This window comes from Amblyomma americanum, chromosome 8 (assembly GCF_052857255.1).
Source record: "Amblyomma americanum isolate KBUSLIRL-KWMA chromosome 8, ASM5285725v1, whole genome shotgun sequence".
Taxonomy (NCBI): Eukaryota; Metazoa; Arthropoda; class Arachnida; order Ixodida; family Ixodidae; genus Amblyomma; species Amblyomma americanum.
In genome coordinates this window covers 12,338,589-12,360,098 of record NC_135504.1, presented here as the reverse complement: position 1 = coordinate 12,360,098, position 21,510 = coordinate 12,338,589, and the positions used below count along the sequence as shown (strand labels likewise).

Below are 21,510 nucleotides of genomic sequence, written 5' to 3'. Positions count from 1 at the left end.
ACTCGTTCAAACACAGAGTATCCCAAGTGATCGGAAGTTGTGGCGCAACTCTAATTGCTGTAATCTTTCAACGGCTGTTCCGCTTTATTTGTTTCCTGTAAATTAAAGTTTTATCCTGTGGGCCCGTAATAAGCAGTGTTTTGTCTGCTGCTTTGGGGTGTGTTACTTGTCGGAAAATACCATGGCTCGCGAACAACCCGAACGAGAGAGGTGTCCGTCGATGCTGTATTTAGCTCACGCTGCCGGAGGTGCGTACACTATGAATTCAAGGCTATCAATTCGCAGCTGCATTGGAGAACTGACAAGAAGTTAAAAGACCAAAACAAACGAAAATATTATACCCGGGAGGAATGCGAACAAGCATGCAAAACAAAAACTCCATGTCAGTGCATTATTAAGTATGTTCTGGGTGACATGTTAGAAATTAAACTAGAATTTATTGACTTTTGCTACGATTCTGGCCCAAGTTTGAATTTTCCATATCAAATTTTCTATCGTGCTCTTGTTAAGTTTTGACCTTAGTTTATGAATATTTATTCTGCTTTTTACCTATACATCTGCAGGTAGGTGCCATCTAATGCATTAGCTAGCGTTCTCCGTAAGCACTAAGCACGAACAAGCACATCAAGTGCCGAAAAAAAAAGAAGCAGAATCACAAGCTTTGTGTTTAGGAGTACACATGAGTGGACAGTAAGGCTTACAATTCGAAGCTTTCATCGAAGAGCGGGTACAGCGTCTTCTTCTGAACCCGGGTCCTCTGCTGAGGGCAGTCCGGGAAGAGGTGTCTTGGCAGAAGCTCCAAGATGACGAAGGGGTCACTGTATCCTAGAGTTTTGGGAATGAGTGGAACGGAGCAGGTTTCCACAAAAAGCAATACGCCCACAGGATTGGCACACAGGAATAACTAAACGCGACCATGCTAGGCACACGGCTCTAAAGGCCATTTGCTTGTCTGAGTGTCACACGAAGGAACACCACATGGAACCCATTCATGGCAACTGTCTGACAAAGTACGTTAACAAAGTACGTCTGACAAAGTGCAGTTGTTGGCTTTGGGCGCAAGAGACCAACCACACCAATTTTTCTACCAAGCAAGTGTTAGTCAACCAGCACCAACCACCAACACGACCACCACCTCCACAAGCACCACAGTCCACTGACACTGCACCACAAGCACAACCGAACCGCCACCACTCAGACGACGTCACAGAACAAATTCCTTCCTCACCCCCGCCATCATAGCTATAGTCACCAAAAGCAACAACAAAAATTCCTAAGATGGCAACCTTGTTTCTTACGATTATCCGACTCCTATCCGGCATGAACACCTGCGCTGCAACATGCCTTATTCATCGCAAAACGAACAAATCCCAGCATTGCCCCATGCGACTCCAAAAGCATGCAAAACAAAACTAGAACAAACTTACTGTCGTCGCCACCTGAAAACAAAAAGAAAGAAAAAGAACGAAAAAAAAATTCTGCGTTAATGGGCAGGTGGCGTTAGGTTCCCCTATAACAATTATACTAAACTTTGGAAAATAGTGCTGCGTCAAAATATGCATGTTTTTTTTTTTCGCTCTACAACGACTTTCAATAATGAACTGGAGGCAGAGGTTAGATGCACTCAGTGCATTCTAAAGAAACAACAAAAATAATGAAAAATTTTTTCCAGAAAATATATTCAAACTGAAGCTCCTACAAAGGCTTGGAATAATTGGCCAACGCGAGGGGTATTTATGTTGGGATGTAAAATACGAGAAAAAAGAACAGCCGCAAAGAGGAAAGAGGTGATAAGGACGATGGCTCGCACACTAAAAAATTCAGTCATGCTTTCGGCATTTTGTTCAAGGAATGACATCACTATTGGTTGACAGAACCCATCTAAAATTCCTTAAAGAAAAAATGAAGTAGTAAGCATGCCGTAATTCGTTTGACATAACCGTCACATGGTGTATATACAAATATTGTCCTGAACAGCATGACACCTTCATTTTCTTGCAGTGCCCACATTGGAGAAAACTTGAGAATTTATATAGGTCTATAATTTCTTGTACAAGAATTTCCCTATGCTCTCCTCGAATTCCAGAATGATTTAAAATGTTTGTTCTCAGAAAAAAAATGTGGTGCCGAAGAACTAATGAATCCACCCAGTTAAGAGGCAGCCCTAAATAATTGCATTAGCACTAAGCCGTGCTACTGTTAGGTTTCGGGAAGGGACACGTGACCACTTAGGTGCCGCTCTTGACTCTGCAGTCGTGCACAATACACGCCAGAAATGGCACACATGCTCCCGCGAACAAAATCTGAAAAACCCGCTTTTTCCGCAACATTACCCTCACTGATGATTGTCCCGTTCAGCAAATACGAAGACGCAGTAAGGTGAATTCTATTATCCTTGTACGTGGAAAATGACCTGTATAAAAGCAATTTATGCCATCAAGCGTCATTGCAAAGATTTGGTTTCTTTGTTAAAAAACTGAAGCGGAGATGACCATGCCAGTTCATGAGGGCCACTCCCGTTGATTTCTCAGAGTATCCTGAATAACATTCTTCGCACATAATCTTAAGTATATAGCTGCGGCAAGTGTCCCTTGCCATCACATAAAATCGCATGGCCAAATGCAGCGCGACAAACGGTGTCAACCCCAATGTGTACCGTCATTAACGACATTACAGTGGATTTCGCTTATCAGAAGCAACCCGCAAAAAATTTAGCCTGGCAAAAATTATGGATCACGCAAGGAACATCAATATATCGAAGAGGGATCCGTCCGGCTCATGCTTCGTTGGGCCAAAGTGTTTCATAGAACTGGACTCTTTAATATTATGCTAACTTTCAGTTTTCGGCTTAACAGATTTATGCAATATCCACAGCTAGTTTGAGTCCTTTTAGGCGGAATCGTCATGTTCAGATTTCACAAAAAATTCCAAGATATCAGCAAAAAGACTATTTTCAAAGTATTGAGCCAGCGAAAGAGATCTCCTCACCTCTCAAAATTTGCCCTTTACTATTTATACATGTAGATCATGAATGACGTCTTTAGACACACTGCGAGCGGTCAGAACACATGCAGCCTCATTTAGGACGCTTTACTGAAACTCAGTAAACGACTTTTTGTCTCCCTAATCCCCATTATACACAAGCCAATTGACGATCAATCAAATCGCCTTCATGTTTCACATCAGCCGTGTTATGTCAGCACTGACGAAGTGTCCATCCCACCAAAGTGAACCCTATATTTACGTTAAAGCTCGATTAGGCAGTCACCCGGAAGAGTGAAAATTTCTGTTTTCCCCATTCATAAACGTTCCCGTTGGCTCATTGGTTAAAGCGCTCGGCAGCTCATCCCAAGGACGCGTGCTGGATCCCGACCGCGGTGGTCGCGTTTCGATGGAGCGGAAACACAAGACGCCAATGTATGGTGCGTTGTCAGTTGCTTTGGGATGCTACACCCTGTAACCATGTTTGCCCATTCATGTTCCAGGTAACAACCTGCCTTTGGGACTCCAACAGAACAGTGTGCTATCTTATGCGTTAATATCGCCTATGATCTCCGCTACGCACTGCCCTAAAAAACGTTTCGTTCCCGAATGCATGCGCGTCTATAGTCGAGACAATGTACAGCGTGCTATCTTAAACAATGTTAAAGCGTTCGCCGACTGTCGGAAGCCATTGAAAAAAAATATTGGCTTAGTTTGGTGGGTCCTGATATATTAATGGTGAAAGCACAGAATGGTGTTGCAAGTCATTTACGTTTTGACATCACAGGCAAAAGCCAGAGCACACGGCAGCGCCGCTCTGCTGGCAGAGGGTGTATCGCCTGGAGTATATACTGGACACTATGAATACGAGTGAGCAGAACGCAGGGAGTTTTTTTTTTTTCTAGGAAGGAACTTCAGAGGGCATTTTTTGTTCTCTTTCAAATAGCCAGTGCTCCTTGCTGCGTATAATCTCACTTTTTCGGCGTGTTTTAAAGTGTTTCGATAAGACCGACTGTCACGGAGCTGACAGTAGCGCTGCCATCAGCAGCACTACTACCGGCAAAGTGTGTTAGTGGATTTCTGGGGTGAGATACCACCGTTCTTACTTTTTGATAGATTTTTAAAATTCTGTCAGCGTATTAGGCTATAATTTCAGAAACGTTATGCATCACGGTTCATATCCCGCTCATTGCGGCTTCAGAGCCGGGCAGCCGTTAGCGCGTTTCGAATTTTAGGATTTCCAGACGCCAAATACAGAACTGAAGCAAGCATTCCCTTGTCAAAAAAAAAATTATGTTTTAAACTGTTCGGTTGCCCCGCCGCGGTGGCTCAGTGGTTAGGGCGCTCGACTACTGATCCGGAGTTCCCGGGTTCGAACCCGACCGCGGTGGCTGCGTTTTTATGGAGGAAAAACGCTAAGGCGCCCGTGTGCTGTGCGATGTCAGTGCACGTTAAAGATCCCCAGGTGGTCGAAATTATTCCGGAGCCCTCCACTACGGCACCTATTCGTCCTTTCTTCTTTCACTCCCTCCTTTATCCCTTCCCTTACGGTGCGGTTCAGGTGTCCAAAGATATATGAGACAGATACTGCGCCATTTCCTTTCCCCAAAAAAACCAATTATTAAACTGTTCGGTCCTGTTTGTCAGCCCCACATCTGCGTATACGTAAATTTGGAGGAGGTGCTTTCCATTACCATTAAAAACGTATGACCCATAAAATTTCCTTCGTCTCTCGTCCCTTTGATGTCAACAAATCTAAGTAGCTTCACAGAAGACTACTTTGTCTTCAACGAGGGGACTGCCACTTAATTCCTAATGTTTTTTTTTTTTTTCTGCTCTCCACAGTCTACGCGCATAGTCTGGTTTCTGTCACCTCCCTATTTTTCCTGTCCATTTTTTTATGTTACTTTATTTGTATACTGTTTAAGGCAGAAAACTGGGCAAATTGGCGTTTAGACAGACAGGATATAGCACTAGCGCTAAACAACACGGGCGAAGAGAAAAACGACAGGAACGAAGGGAGCTAAGACAGCATCAACGATTCTTCGCCACCGTCCCTGTCGTATAGCGCTAGTACTATGTGCTCTTTGTATACTACTTCGCCATTAATCTGCGATGAGCCGAAGCTGCGCCTCTCCTAGTATTTGTAAATAATACTTCATGCCAGCAGGCACACTGTCGCGATAATAAAAAAGAAAGTGGCCCTTCTTTGCCTGCCTCTTCCCTTACTTCGCTCTTTTCGCCTCTGTTTTGCACAAAAAATATGGATAAAATATGTGATTATAATATTGACTAAATTCATTTCTAAAGTAGCTAATGCCTTCAATGCCGGTTTTTGCTTCTGTTCCTTATAGCAGCAGCAATCAATAGCCGTTTCAAAGGCACCTGCGCAACCCAGAATAGCAGCTACGCGTAACTTCATTGATCCCTAAAGGGTGGCGCCACCATACTGCTCCACATGAACGTATGGCTAACCGGCAGCGACATGGAGGGCCAGCGATCGTATGCTGCCTGCGCGCCGTGTGACAACCCTAAAATGGGGGGTAGTTGTGGGTAACTATTAAAAGGGGCAGGTAGCGGCCAGCTGTGTGTGGGTGGGTGGGGGGATGGAGGGGCAGGGGGTGTTGCTTTGCTTTTGCTTTTCTCTGAACACTTTACACTGTCATGGATGCTGCTGTGATCGTATTGAGACCATTATGAGAATAATATTGAGTACGCTATATTTACAAGTGCACTGCCAAAACACATTTTGCGAATTTAGCCGGCATCATCCGCCATAGCAGTTAACCAAGGTTACGTTGTGCACCGTGCGACAATCGCATAACTTCGCAAGGGAATGTAACTCCAATGTTTATTACAATATGTATGGCGTGGTATATATTCGTGAATTAAGCGACATTAGTCGCTAGCACAATCACATGACGGGAATTTTCAAAATGTTGACTTCAAAGCAGGTTCGTGCGGCAAAGACCTATGACCAGTTCGAAAGTACACCACCGCGTGTTTGCGTTGAGCACCACGCATGCTTATCTGTTATGACCATTTTGATACAAGGAAGTCTGCAGAGATGAGTACACACACAGCGAAATGTATGAAAATGATAGGTTATCGTGCACTACCGAAACAGTCGCTCGTACTATTGTCAGAAAACAGCATTTGAGCAGAAGCATAAGAAGAGCTTACACATTAAGCACATACTCACCGTTAGGGTCCAGTGGCTGGAGGTCCCGAGCATTCATCACTGAAATCGGTAACCAGGTTGGAAATAGGTCACTCTGCTGTGCAGGTAAATGTCACTATTCTAATAAATACGGCAGAGCATGAATACTAAGCTGCATGCAATCAGCTTATTCCTTAACCCTGCGCCATTTCAGTCTATGAGCGAGTAATAGTACATAATTATGTGAGCGTAGCTTTGGCAGTATCTCCATTGAAGGTCAGACATCACTATGCGAAGTGAAAGCGTCAGTTACGTACCCCCAAGTGCTGTCAGTTACTTTAACATAGAAATACCACCTATCACGAATTGCTTACTGGCGTTAAAAGTGGACATTTTTAGCAAACTATCTACACCTGCGTTCTCATGCTTACAAGGGGACATAGTCGCCCCAGGCTGTACCGCTAAAGCTTATATATTTTGTTTCTTTGGGATATATAAAAAACACTGCACAAGGCTATTACGTCTTCCCAATATCATTGTCGACTGTAACAGGGGTCGTTTTTTAGGTGGCGCTTTCCACCAGACACAGCAACCTTTCTTGGCAGTCCTACAGAGCTTCTGAAGATTGCACTGAACCTGCACAGACGCTCGATGCTTCCTTGCCAATAATTGGGAAGCAAGAATGCGCCGCGCACTGCTAAGGCAAACGGAAACTCTGCGCTTTCTCATTATGCCGTACAGCACAAGGACAAGTTGTAATCGAAAACAATTTGCAAGGCTAATTTAACTCGGAAGTGCGAGAAACGAAGGAAAGAACATGTCAATTTCTACCCAGCACTCGCTTTCATGCAAATTGATGACACAGCCCTTTCTCCCCAGCACCGCAACGGAAACATTCATAGTGCATCATGCGCACAGGCAACAACTATGAAAAGAGATGTCGCAGCGTTACAAATGGTGTCATAGTTTGAAATATAGTGTCATGAGTATAGAATTAAAATATGAGATACATGGCCTTACTCTCGAATGCCAGCGTAGGTGCAAACGTCAACATTTCTATGTACATATTCCTGCTCCCATACTGCCATTAAGCGACAGCAATTATTTTGAAGGCGTACATATACGCGCACTTGTCACCTGGACAGTGCGGTCTCATTGACTAAGAAATCAATGAGAGGCTTTCAGTTAATAGCGACCACACCGACAACATTTGAGCGGTAGATTTGTTACAATCTGTCGTCGCTGCAAAGCAGTATGGTCGTTGAATGAGCTCACCGTCAACGCAGAGGCTCTCTGCCGTGGCGTTGTAGCTGAGGCGCACCGTGAGCCACCCGTAGGGCGCCGCACCCGACTGTATCTGGCGGTTCTGCTCCTCCAGGCGGTGCAGGCAGTAGAGCTCGATGAGGTCCGCGGTGTCGCCCTTGTGTAGTTTGAGCAGCCGGTCCAGGTCCTGGTAGGGGAGGCTGTGCAGGGATTTCAGGGAGAGCCCCTTGTCCTCGGCGTGGAAGAACTCGAGCAGCACTCCAAGCGAGGAGAACAGGCGCTGGAAGAATCCCACGCGCTCCTGCGATGGTTCGGAGAATGTTGGGCTTCACACATCTATTCAACGCCAGCTTTAGTGAGCCTCACAAACTAGTGCCATCTGTCGACCGCCTGTAGCGAGTACAACGTAGCTCAAAGGAGATATTTTCGCTGGCAATTTTGAGAAAGTAGTTCAGCGTGCAGTGATGCTCTGCTAGGCAGCGTGCAGTGATGCTCTGCTAAAGGACGTTGGGTGATGACCTACACCCGCCGCGGTGGCTCAGTGGTTAGGGCGCTCGACTACTGATCCGGAGTTCCCCGGGTTCGAACCCGACCGCGGCGGCTGCGTTTTCATGGGGGAAACACGCTAAGGCGACCATGTACTGTGCGATGTCAGTGCACGTTAAAAATCCGCAGCTGGTCGAAATTACTGCGGAGCCCTCCACTACGGCACCTCTTTCTTCCTTTCTTCTTTCACTCCCTCCTTTATCCCTTCCCTTGTGGCGCGGTTCAGGTGTCCAACGATATATGAGACAGATACTGCGCCGTTTCCTTGCCCCAAAACCAATTATTATTATTATTATTATTATTATTATTATTATTATTATTATTATTATTATTATTGTTGTTGTTGTTGTTGTTGTTGTTGTTGTTGTTGTTGTTGTTGTTGTTGTTGTTGTTGTTGTTGTTGTTGTTGTTGTTGTGACCTACAGATTCTGCATGTTGCGAAATCTAAATTTTAAAACGCTTCCTGTGCTTTCATCAAAAAGTTATGGCAGCAACTAAAAAGGAGTGGCAACAGAGACACAACCAAATATACGATATTCCCGGGCTAATTTGGAGTGTTCAGTTTCATGCGACCTGTGTTGGCAGGCATACAAACTAAAAGCATGTATCCAGGCTACCACGTGTAGGTTTGGGCTGGTTCGTAGTTCATTCTTGACAACAAAGCGTGCAGAAAACGACGAGGACGAAGACGAGAAAAGAGACAAGACACCTTTAGCATACCGTGCACCATGTTACCGTTACCGGAAGCCCGCCCACCACCGGTGAGCACGGGCTGATTGGTCCCGATGCTGCAGGCGCGCGCGCAGCTGCCGGGTACCTGGCGCCATCTGGCGCCGTCAAGGCGATGGCGATTCGCGCATGCGAATTAGCAGCGCGCGGGCTGCCGGTACTACGGTACCGGTAATGGTAACACAGTACACGGTATGCTATAGGGGTCTACAGACAAGCGTTTGTCTGTGTATTTTCTCGTCTTCGCATTTGTCGGTTTCTGCGCGCTTTGTTGTCAGGTTACCAGCTGTTGCCAATCAATCTTTACAAGGAGGCACAGACATCGCCTATGCGCTCGTAGATTGAGAGATGTTCAATAAAATGTAGCGCGTGCGTGCGCTCATTGTTCAGCGCGTAAGTTCTAGCATATATCTCAAGAATTACTTCTACTTACGACGCATGTTTATTAATGCTCAGAGAAGTGTTTAATGCTCGCATTTCAAGACTCCAGCCGCAGCAAGAGGCTGTTGCTGAGACTTGTAACTGAAGACACAACGCCAAAGGGGCAGTGGAATATGTTGATAAAACCAAACTTACGGGACGTGTCAAATAATTGCCTTGGAACGTACTTATTACAATAAAATTTGTAGTATAGTTCGTTGTCGAGAGTAGCGCATGATCGCCCAACTGCTTTCACTTCCTTCACCGCATTTGGCACTTAACGCGTCGCTGCCTTCAGCCGCTTCTCCTTTTCGCGCTTTGTTTCTCGCTGTTTTGTTTGTTTGTTTGTTTGTTTGTTTGTTTGTTTGTTTGTTTGTTTGTTTGGCGCAAGTGCTACTGGCGCCAAGAATTGGGAAGCAAAGAAAGAAACGACGTTATAAGAAGACAATTTATAATACGCAGTGCGAAGGGCTCTGGCGAGGTCGAATCCATTGGGGAACGTATACCTTTTCTGTTTGCGCCTTCGATGGTCGCAATTCCGCTCATGGCTGTATAGTTGGGAAGTTTCTTTCTTCTGGATATCATTTGGACAGAGACAGAGTGCCCGGAGACTGCCGATGTCTTCCAGGCTGAGCGTGGTTGGCGCCCCTAGTCCAAGGCACCACTGTCCCTGGTCATCCGGCATGCGTGGCTCACTAGGTCCCTTTGGACCCTAAGCTGGCTGCTGGTTAGCCGGTCCTCCCACTGCTCCGCATTTGGGTCTTTATTATTTCGGAACGCTACATTGTGTATGCATTCCCATGTGATATGATACAGCGTGGGGGTTGCCCCGCACCACGGACATGTATCCCTATACTGCTCTGGATACATCTTATGTAGGACATGAAGGTTGTAGAAGGTCCCTGTTTGGAGTCTTCTCCAGCATGTCGCCTCGTATTGTGTTAGCTGAGGGTGTGGCGGGGGGTATTTGCGCCTTCTGCCTTTAATGAGGTTGAGGATAGCTGCGTACGTGAGCCCCACCGTCATCCCCGGGCCGTCCGAGGCATTTGACGCACCAGCTCGGGTAGTGAGCTCGCGAGCTAGCTTGTCTGCCTTCAGATCTTCGGAACGTTTCAGAAATTTAAGTTTACTGCTCGGCTTCGTGTTCGGCCATCGGTTCGCAGCAGTTTCCGGGCGATGATCGCCTGAGTTAGCCGAGACTAGGAGCTGCTTGCATTTCATCCTTTAAAAAAGTTGACAACATTGACAGCTGAGAGCAATTTTAAGTCAGCTAAAGATTTTGCATATACTTTACTTGAGCTCTTGACTCGAATTTGCAGAGACCTAACTCGTTGAACGCGCGCTAAGTGCGCATGTGTTAATGTTAGTAAGATTACATCTTGGAAAATTCCTAATACTTACACGGCTGAGATGCTATTAATAACACGACAAAATAACACGACCTATATTTTACTCTTGTTATTATATCACATGAGAAGGTAACAAAAAAATTAAGAATCCTAGAATGATCTACGTAGCCTTTTTTGTTTTTCTGTCGGTATAAGCGTCGGCGCTGCTTTCAAGATAAGACACCCGCCGAAAAAACGCGAGTTCGTACCCCAAGGTTGTTCCTGGCGGTTAGCATGAGTTCTTGCAAGACGACCCTCCAGACGGCTTCCAGTGTTCGGTAGAAGTTCACCTTCATCAGAGATTCGTACAGGGTCCGCAGGTTGTTGTCCAGGTAGTCTATCAGGGGACCGAGTGCCTGCAGGAATGGAAGTCGTCATCGATATGTAAATTTTATATCCAGGCAAATTTAACGGAGGTTTCTTCTTTCAGCAAGGGCGCCATTAAGCAGCGTATATATATTAGAAACCAGTGAAAAATGCGTGGATTAAATTAATGTGAAACTCTGGTGTTGCACCTTTCAGGGAAGGATGGAATCATAGCTTGTTGACATGAATCTCAAAAGAATAAAATAACTACATGCAAATTGCTACTCCACGTTTTCTTGCCCTCATAATAATTTTCTTTCTTATAGTACGACTGCGGCTAGAAATTAATGAATAATAGGCCGAATAGGCAAGTATATTTCGTGATGAAAATTCGGAGAGAGTGTAGCGGTAAAATCTATTCCCACATTACCTTACTTTTCGGAAAATCTCCGTGCATATTTATGAGAGACTCTCAAAACTAAGACTAAACACATCGTCTGTTACAAAAGCCTGTGATCTGATATGGGGTGTAACTTACAGCCAAGTAACACACAAACACAAAAAATTTGCGACAGCATTGGCTTCATTCCATATTACGTGTAAAAGACTGCAAAAGTACAGGACACAGGGTAAACATCGTCCGATTCAAGGGTAAGTGAAGACAGTAGATTACCATCTTACTAGATGCTACCATGAAGCTCAGTCCACTTGTATCCATTTGCAAATTGGATTGTAGCATTTTGCAGACATTTCTGCGACATTCCTTTCTTCCTTACACAAGCCAGCTCTAACATCGTAATATGTATGTAGAAATCTTTAAGAAAACGTCATCCTTACACTGTCAGCATCTAGTCTTTCTGGTGCCCAAGCCAGGTGGAAGAGAAACTTTTTGATCTCGGGTCGCATCTGAAATATGCGAGAAATGATAAACAGTGCGATGAGCACATGTATTAGAAAAAGCGTAGATTCCTAGCAAAGATACCGGTTTAGTAAATGAGGAAAAACATGCACTACATTTTCACGGCCCGCCTTGTAGATGTCTTGGATGAACAACCTCAGAGCAACTTTTGCGTCTGCGCAAGACGCTGAAAATTTGCGCGCCATATTTTTATTGGCGTGACGATGGCTTGACAGGACCAATGATAACTGAATAATTGAACATGAACTGGTGGGCGGGTTGGTCAGACATGGTTCTTGTAAACCAGCGTAACGGCTCGAAGCCAAACAAGGAAGGGACAAAACGCAGCGCTGAACTAACAACAGAATGGTTTTATTCAGGACACCAGTGCTTAAGTACACGCTGGTATCGCCAAAAACAGAAAAATATAGAGAAAACGTCAAGTTTCTCGAGGCTAATGATTCTGAGCGTGCGGAAGCCTTGTCGATGCACCTAATCTAGGATGTCACGATGCACGTAATTTAGGATATCTAGGATATGCCGACCAATGCTCTAGAAGTGCAAAGTGAATAGCAAAAAGTAAAGACCAGCTCACCGGAGAGATAATTTAGGCGTCAGAGATTATGAGGCTAGGTACAGAAGGCCAAAGCACCCCTTCTGTTGCTATCTCGAAGAAAAAGCACGAATACTTGATATCCTAGATTACATGCATCGACAAGACTTCCGCTCGCTCAGAATGATTGGCCTAGTGAAATTTGAAGTTTTCTCTATATTCTTCTGTTTTTCTGCAATAGCAGCGTGTACTTAAGCACTGGTGTCCTGAATAAAACCATTCTGTGAGTTCAGAGCTGTGTTTTGTCCCTTCCTTGTTTGGCTTCGAACCGTTGCGCTGGTTTACAGGAACCATGCATAAGTCAGGCTTGACGAGCACCACAACACTGTACATCTCCGAGTAGTCCGGTGACCACTGCACCTTCTCTGAGAGTCCAGCGATGATGGTGAGTATCTTGTGGACGACGTCCTCGTCGGCGTTGTGCAACAGTGCCTGGAATGCGGCACGGCACTTGTCGGCGGCGCGGTCGCCCTCTGCTTGCTCTATGGCGGCGATGATGGGCTCCAGTTCCAGCTCGTTGTGCAGCGGCTTGAGCGCACGCCGCACGTACTCCATGTTGTTGATCACGATGCACACCTGGGAGGAAAGCACCGGTTGCGAACGCTCGATGACTGCGCCTTTGATAATGTTGCTAAAGCGTACTTTCGCGAGGTCTACACCAGTCGAATTTCGGTGCGGAGAGGCTAAGATTTTTCTGCACGCAGAAGGACCGTAAGTGGTCGAAATCAACCAGGGGCCATCTAACCGGATGCCTCTCCTAGCCGCTGCCTTACCTTTGAGACTTGTATTGCTTGTCACACATCGGGTAGAAGGGTACATCCGCTTTCAGTCAATGTGTGGAAGTCATGGCTAATGAGCAATTTGGGCCCGCGTTAGTTAACGTAATTAGCAGCTTTGGATGTTTGTGCAGCGTTAATCCATGTGTTCTTGTCTCTCTGATACCCCGCTTGTCCTTAATGGCTTACTTCCCTGACGGTGCTGTTCATATATGAATGAACCAAAACCTATTGTTATCCCACCTGGAAGGACCCAACCATAACGGGCATTGCCACATGGGTGCAATTTGCGCAGAAGCAGTCATGTAAGGGGGGGGGGGGCAAGAAAACAGGTTATAAAAGAGAAACGTGTGTGTTGCGTCTTCCTTGGCGATTGAGCACAGTAATAAAAATTTTAATTGTTTTTTTTTGGGGGGGGGGGGGGAAGGAAATGGCGCAGTATCTGTCTCATATATCGTTGGACACCCGAACCGCGCCGTAAGGGAAGGGATAAAGGAGGGAGTGAAAAAAATGCGATTCTTGTTTTCTTCTTTCACTCCCTCCTTTATCTCTTCCCCGACGGCGCGGTTCAGGTGTCCAACGATATATGAGACAGACACTGCGTCATTTCCTTTCTCCAAAAAACCAATTATTATTATTGTAAATCGCACACCCCTTTTAATCTGGATATTTAGGGATGGCCCACATATCTAAAGAATATCAAAACAAAATACTGATGAGAGACTGTGTTTTCTGACGTTTCACTTCGTTTCCATTTGATTTAGTCATGAAGTTGATATCGTGAACAACAAAGAACAGAATGTGTGGAACCAGAGCGATAACCGTACGTACGGCCGGTCTGGCAGCGGCTCCGCCGTATCTAGTCCGGCCGAGTGACCGAGACCATAGTCCTCCGGTTCGTCGCTCAATCAGCTCAAAGTTCCTTTTTCAAGATTAGATTTACCCCGATAAAGACATCGGTCAATCGGTGCAGCGCGGACGTGCGACGGGTTTATGTCATATAAGTGGCATTATGGGCATGTTTTTTCCTCGGCCAGCGTGACGTTATCTCGCCCCCCCCCCCCCCCCCCCCCGGCCTGCGTCACCGCAAGACACTACCAGTGTCAGCGGATCAAATGAAGCGAAAAAAAAATTCATCATTACACAGGAGTTGCATGATTACGCGTGATTGCTTTCACTCTCCTCCATGTGAGCATTAATTATGGTGTTGCCAAAATAAAAGGAAAGCATTAATAAAACTCGTTTTTTCTAAACTTATTGGGGACTTTCATACCTCCTCAGAAACATCAAACTGGCCTTCTTCGTCGTAGTAACCAGCGTTTAGAAGCTTCTGGTGGCAAAGGTTGGCGTAGAACATGGCCCCATCACACACGGCCTGAAACAAAGCACGCGGTTATGCACTTTTTCACACTTATCGAGTGAAATGCTTACCGATATTAGTGCGAGATAATAGTGCACCGCATTACAAGTTGAAATTTAGATGCACAGAGCCCTGTTTATTCTCAACTGATATCTTCACTCATGTGCACTACAGCTAGCAGCACATGCAAATTTAGTGACAGCGCCTGGCGAGGGGCGTTACTAAAACAAAGCCTGCCAAAAATGGAGACGGCATTGCGATGCTTACACCAACTTTACATCATTCTACATTTTTTGTTTTACGGAAAAGAACATTCGCAGCGCAATTGCAACGGCACAACTTGTACTTGCCCCGTCTGTCCTCGCTCCAATTCCTTGAAGACGGCAATGACCTATTTTCTGGAAATATGTTCGAATCTTCATTCAGGTAACTTTCGCCCAGTTAAGTTAACTCCTAAGGGGTTTCATTCACCTCACCTGAGGAACTTGGTCATCCCTAGAAGCAAAGCATTTGGGCGTATCGCCCTCAACAGCGGACTTAGCTGGAATTCGTGCCATTTTTAATTGTATGGAATTTATATTTTAATGATATGGGATTTATACCAGTGAGAATAAAATAAATTACAGCATAAAAAACCAACCGTGCCTGCTACAATGGTAAGAAAGCCTACCTCCAGAATCTTGAAAACGAAGGGGTACGATCCCTTCAGATCCGGCCATGCAAGCTGCCTCCAGAACTGTTTGATCTAGAAAAAAAGAGCGAAATGACAGGTATAACCCGTCCGCGTACGACTGCAACGCAGTGACAAAGTAAACCCGTAATGGGTTGCTTCCAAAAAGCAGTGTACTGAAAATTCTTCAGTTGATGGAAGGTCTCCGTTTTTGTTCTAGTTTATCTGCTCTCAGTCAAAAGAGACACAAGTCTGTCGTTCATTTTTCTGAAGCAGTTTCCAAGAAGCCTGCAGCGTTTCCGATATTTTGCGCAGCAATGCTTGGGCTGCCTTTTTCTGGCACAACATACCATTTTCAGCGGGCGCTGATTACGTTTTGTTGTATATGAGGAAGCTAGATTGTTTTAGCACAGCTCAGCCGTACTAGTCTATACATACACCTGACCAGGTCGGTAAGGTGTCTTCTGCGCATGCGCAATGACCAGATAGGGGGGATGCGCACCTGCCAATGCGCATACGTAGCCAGCATCAAGCTAGCACTGCATAAGTCAGCGCTAGAGCGTTTCCTCCACGCTAGAGCTCTCTATTAAGTTCTGCTCGGTATGCAGCCATGTGGACCGTTTTCTGCGGTTCTACTGCGTTGTTCATCTCGCGTTGTGTACTTGCTCAGGTCGTTAGTCCTTCAGTCGAAGCTTTCCCTATTACCTTCATACTATGCAGGAAGTGTTAAAAAAGTGATGAAATAAATGCAACGAAAGGAATCCCATATACTCACTTGGCCGAAGCACGTTGTTGTGTCGACAGCCGACGTGCTGTGCTGGACGTACGAGTCGATGCATTTGATCTGTGCGAGTCAAGAGGGAAGGCGTTAACACTCACAGATAACTTAAATGCACTCAACACATCATGAGAGCACTTCCCAACTCCCCCCTTATCGCTCCAGTACCAAATCACAACGGTAACACAACGACTTCCCAGAGTATTAGAAAGTGGAAGCATGCCACAGTGCGATGTAGACTGTACAGGCAGCGTCATACAGTGCGGGCAGAGACTGTTCAAAGACACGCAGTGTTTCACAGACGAAAGTGAATTTTACGGGCTACAACGAACTACGTTAAACGGAGCGTGAAAACCAGAGTTATTTTCACCCATGAACAAACACGATTTGTCAGCGAAACCGACTTCGCCACACAGAGTAGCGTGCTGATCGATGAAATGTGCTATGTAGATTGATGGCGTTTTTAACTATTTCTGAAAGCATTCTCAAGAGCAAACAAACCCCCTGGGCTTATTAAGAGGCTATGGTTTTACAAAGTGCATACTGCATTTTGTTTTGTTTGTTTATATATGAAATAACTGAAGCCTAATTATTTTTCTTCTAGCATTAGTGATTCTGTTTCCGAACTTCTACCCAAGATTCAGCACGTAGATTGTTGAGACAACATAACAAATGGGGGGACTCAAGAGCATGACCGCTAGCAAAGCTAGTTTTTGTCCAGCGTTACTTGGGTGCCAGACAGTACTGTGCAGTATTCGCTTGATTGGTGACAGTCAGTTTATAGCAGGGCAGATATATCTGCGTTATAACATTTCACCATGCGATTTATGCTGGATTAGCTAATTATGACTTGTATGGTATGGCGCTTTAGATTTAATACAAAGAAGTTTTTGAGCGTAGTGAAAGAGTACCCCATGTAGACTTCTCGAGCGCTCATTTCACGGCCGTGTCTTATTAGTGCTTCTAAAAACTAGCATGATGACAAGACCAAAACCTGAGGAAATCTGACAAAAAGATGCCCGTCTATCAGCGTTTATTAGAAAAAAAATTGTAGTACAAATACGGCAACAAGTTCTGCGTTAGGTATGCTCCCTTCAGACGTTCTACCATTATAAGGCACCGCTTTTTTATGTCGCTCAATAAATATAAAACTGTACACTTATAGGAATCACCTAAGCGCTGACAAAATCTTTTCGTTAATTTAGATCTATTTTTGTTCTTTTTTTGCTGCGAATGCGTTCGCTCTATGCTATGATTGAACATTCAGTTAGATCTCTCCCAGCCTTTCCAAGATGAGCACAAGAATTGGTGCAGTAGAAAAAGCATTCCGCTTCTCAAAACTTGGTGCAGAAAGTGCGGCCGGTGGCCTAATCTCAAAGAGAAAAGAATTTGCGGCAGAAAATTGGGTTGCTTGAATTGCTACGCTACTTGAATGTAAGTACGTGCACTTGAATTGCTCGCCTAAAAATCAGTGCTTTTGCCAACAAGGCCAGGCCCCTTGAGAGCATGTCTTTGCAAGCAGAGAGGAGTCTAGTGTCCTGAGAGTGATGTGTTTACTAGGAACCAAACTGCATTCGATCAGTCTTGCTACACAATTAACGATCAGCCCGCGCCCACACGGCACAGTACGAAATCCGCAGTCCAGCCTAGACACGAGACTCACTATTCGAGACACCACCACTGCGACACCAACAGCGCATGCAGCACGACACCCAAGCACCAGATCGCAGACACAGCGGGCTGACGACTGTAACCGGGCAGGCTACTGTACCTTCTTTTTATTCAGAACAAAACCAGCAGGCATCTGCGGGTTTCCCAGGGGGACGGCGAGGAGTAGGAGTAGGTGGAGGAGGGAGGGAGAGAAAGCGGGGCAGTCAGGAAAGAAAGGTCTGACAAGGAACGCGCATCAAGCAGGGCCCCTATGGCGAGTCTAGTCCAAATTGGGAGCACATCACCTTTCCGTCTACTTGCCTACCAGGGGTGTTCACGTCGAGCCGTAGCCACATCAGTTCATTAAAGCTGCGAACTGGACGAGTTGGTATTGATTCATATTTGAACAGCGCAATAAAACAACGGGACAAAACGAAGAAAGGACACCACAAGCGCTGACTCGCAACTAGATTTTTAATTCACGTCAAAGCATCTTAAATACTAAGAACGCCAAACACAAACAAGAGGGAAAACCAAAAGAAAGACGACACAAAGCTGCTAATCATGCCCACAAATCATGCTCGTCTTAGTGAGCACCACAGGTCCCGAGATAATGGGTCTTCTTGTAACCTTGCCCGTCATTGGAGAGAAGGTACTTGCACCCCTCTGTTGTCTAACACCGTCATCCTAGGAAAACACAATGACAGCCTAACGCGGGAAATTTTGGAAGCTTTTCACATCCGCTTGGAACCTGATAGCTGCATTAGTGATCCTTCTGTCACACTAACTGATAAAGAGATTATGTTTTTATCCGGCCAAGATGTGTTGTCTCGCGCTCGTGTTGATTGTCACCTTTGTGGGCATGATTAGCGGCTTTGTGTCGTTTTTCTTTTGGTTTTTCCCTCTTTTTTGTGTTTGGCGTTCTTAGTATTTAAGATGCTTTGACGTGAATTAAAAATCTAGTTGCGAGTCAGCGCTTGTGGTGTCCTTTCTTCGTTTTGTCCCGTTGTTTTATTGCGCTGTTCAAATATGAGCCATATCAGTTAACTGCTGCCCGTGAGGAACAAAATATACTGTCGCGCTCAATATGAACTGCAACGCATCCATATTAAACTGAAAGAAGCTTCCAATTCATAGCATCCCAATGTGTTTTCATACAGGCCGTCAAACATGCGCACTCAGGGTACTCTGCCTCCTCATTGGCAAATAATGGCATAGCTTTCCAGTACCGCTGACCTTGCACTGTTTCGTTATCTGAACTCCTACCACATATTGTATGTTGCAGATCATATTCAGTCCGACAGCACATTGATCCAGTCTGAATTCGAATTGATAACCAGTAGCAAAGCAATGGTGACATCAGTGCTCTTGAGCCATTAGACGCCAAAGCTAGGCCTCGAGATTAGTAGGTGCATGGTATCGGCCCGATGCGAAGCCCTAGCGAAGGCATGTGGCAAATGGCCAAAGCGCAGACAGGTTGAGTAGGAAGTGGAAGAAGCACTGATTCTGTTAGAACTCGGGTACGGGCAGGCTGTGGAGGGCCAGCGTTCTTGGACAGCGCAGGGAAGAATTCTGTTCTCGTTACATACCCCACACAAAAGCAGATGTACGCCAATTTTTTTTTCTCATGATATTTTATATAAGCTGGCATAAATCGCTACCAATGGCTCAAATGACGCGAAGCACGTGGGATCTTTGCTGATTTGCCGGAAGCGACATTGTCATGATTTCTAGAAGGTATGAGTGGACCGCGATTGTCTAGAGCCCTGAACATATTATTTGGCTTTATATTTTTTGGATTCGTGGGCGTAAATTGCGACGCGGCTTACCCTGCTAGTACGTATTTTAACGTATCCAGCAGCAGACCTTTTGATCTTCATGACACTCGATCACTGTGGAACACTTAACGGAAATTAAGCTCTTTTGAAATGGCTTCTTAAAGGGACACTGAGGAGAACTCTATCAATTTTTCTTGTTAGTAAAATCTGATAGTTCGGCATTTCATGGCTTTGTTGCCCCTTGCCTGGGCACGAAAGATGCATTTATTTCAAAGAAATTTGGATTCGAAGTTGAAAAAGTTTTTCCCGCCCCTCTGATTCAAACGCAGGGAACTCTTATGACGCCACGGCAACTCTTATGACGTCACAGAACGCAGTGACGTGAATCGTGACGTAAACGCAGACTCCGTGATTTCTGACGGCTAGCGGTTCGGTGCGCAACCTTCCTTTGCAAGCCTCAGAGATTCGTGACATCCATGAGGTAAGGAATATTCCTCCAAGGTGGCGCCTCTTGTCCTAGGAAGTCATCACGCTTGTACTTGCGAGATTGGCCTGTGGCGGCGATACCTGTATTTTGGTTCTTGCTATTTTCTACATTACAAGAGCTTTGTTTTCAGGAAGAGTGGCGTTTTTGTGATCAGGAGGTGGTGCTCTATGGATACAAGCCAACTTCAATTTCTCCTCAGTGTCCCTTAAATTAAGGTCAGATTTCGATTACGCTTTTGAGGCGTTCATTTCTGCCACAGCTTATGCGGTACCAATTGTTTATGTCATGTAGTTGGTTGATTGTTGTTCTGCGTAACTGTATCTCATGTATGCTACTGCGACAGTCAGTAGTTGAGCCAAGGGAAGCGATTCACTTCTCGTTTTACAGTAAAGTTGTTTTTCTTCTTTTTATGTTGGTCTGCACAGTGTTGTAAAAAAAGTGCCACCAACTCTTCTCAACGTAAATGATGGGCACACTAGACAGGAACAAATCACATGCTTATCCTGTTTTAATTTCTTCTTTGTGCGAAAGGTTGAATCAGCCTCGTAGGTAGTACCTGTGTCCAAGAAAGCTGGCTAGTGAAGCCATTTTGAAGATGGGGACAGGCCACCATAGGACGGATGTGGGATTAAAGCATAAGCAGAGAATAAATGAAGCGAATATGACGCATGCGTGAATAAATATCAAGGCAGCGGCATTTACAGTCCTAACGCGAAGCTATACATAGGAAAAGGATAGATATTTGTCCATTTTTTTCAATGAAATTATTTGCAAAATGGACACAAATCTTACATCAGTGCACTTGAATTGTTGAAAAGCTCCCACTCCGATTTAACGGTACTTTCTGCAGTTATGCAAAGATTCACAGCGCTCTCTTAAACTGCAGTAAAACTGACAAAGCAAAGAATGCGAACGCGAGACGATTGTCGACAATTTATGCCCATTCACAGTCTAGCTTTAGTGAAGGTAACGCTAAGACAGGTTAAAAACACGCCTAAAATGTGACTGCAAAGCGATAAATAAGAGAGGCGATTGAAACCACAGTGGCGTCAGCTCCGGACAAAAAAAAAATGCGACAGCTTTTCTTCTAAGCCTTTTAGGGACTGCCTGCTGCGTCTTCTTATATGTTTTCAGTCTCCACCCAACTAGTGGGTTCCAGGTTTCTCTTCTGAAGCGCAATGCGGCTTTTTCTGAAGCGCACAGAGGTTTTGTGTGTTCAGTTGCTCCACTCATACGTAAAATAATTTGCGGAGAAACGCTTCTGTGCCACCCGGCCAGCAGGGTTACTTTTCTATGGCGCCTAAAAATGCTGAATATTACCAAAGGCAGCCGCTTCGCCATTCAGGGGCACTTTCTAAACCGACATCTTGTTTGTTTTTTTTCTCACAAAAAACACACTTGTGGAAAATGATTCAAACGGGAGTCGTCGACAGGAACGTTAAAAAAAATTCAAGATAACTACACTTTCTCGTGGCCACCTTTGTAAATCGAGACGTTTCTATTTAGAAGTATTTGCAGGAGGAACGCACCTAAAGGCTAGGACACTGAGGTTCACTACATCGAATTTCGTTTTTCGTAAAAAATAATTTTGTACGTCTCTGTGGCTATGCTGATATTTTCTCAGTGCGAAACATTCTTTTTCCCGCCACAGGATTTAAATTCGTGACGTGAGGGCCGAAAAGGACTTCGTGATCATTGTTTGAAAG

The 21,510-nt window shown here is 45.1% G+C and overlaps 1 protein-coding gene across 11 annotated transcripts in view; it reads right to left on the bottom strand.

The window, feature by feature from the left end:
- Positions 1 to 21,510, bottom strand: part of LOC144100920 (BAI1-associated protein 3-like) — a 334,037-nt gene that overhangs the window by 5,586 nt on the left and 306,941 nt on the right. For all 11 annotated transcript variants that reach the window (XM_077633833.1, XM_077633835.1, XM_077633838.1 and 8 more), the window contains 9 exons: positions 15,887 to 15,955; positions 15,112 to 15,186; positions 14,355 to 14,456; positions 12,666 to 12,881; positions 11,632 to 11,700; positions 10,698 to 10,844; positions 7,418 to 7,706; positions 6,185 to 6,223; positions 702 to 825 (listed from right to left, as the gene is read on the bottom strand). In XM_077633833.1, coding sequence (XP_077489959.1) covers positions 702 to 825; positions 6,185 to 6,223; positions 7,418 to 7,706; positions 10,698 to 10,844; positions 11,632 to 11,700; positions 12,666 to 12,881; positions 14,355 to 14,456; positions 15,112 to 15,186; positions 15,887 to 15,955 — 1,130 coding nt within the window. The remainder of the gene's footprint in view (positions 1 to 701; positions 826 to 6,184; positions 6,224 to 7,417; positions 7,707 to 10,697; positions 10,845 to 11,631; positions 11,701 to 12,665; positions 12,882 to 14,354; positions 14,457 to 15,111; positions 15,187 to 15,886; positions 15,956 to 21,510) is intronic.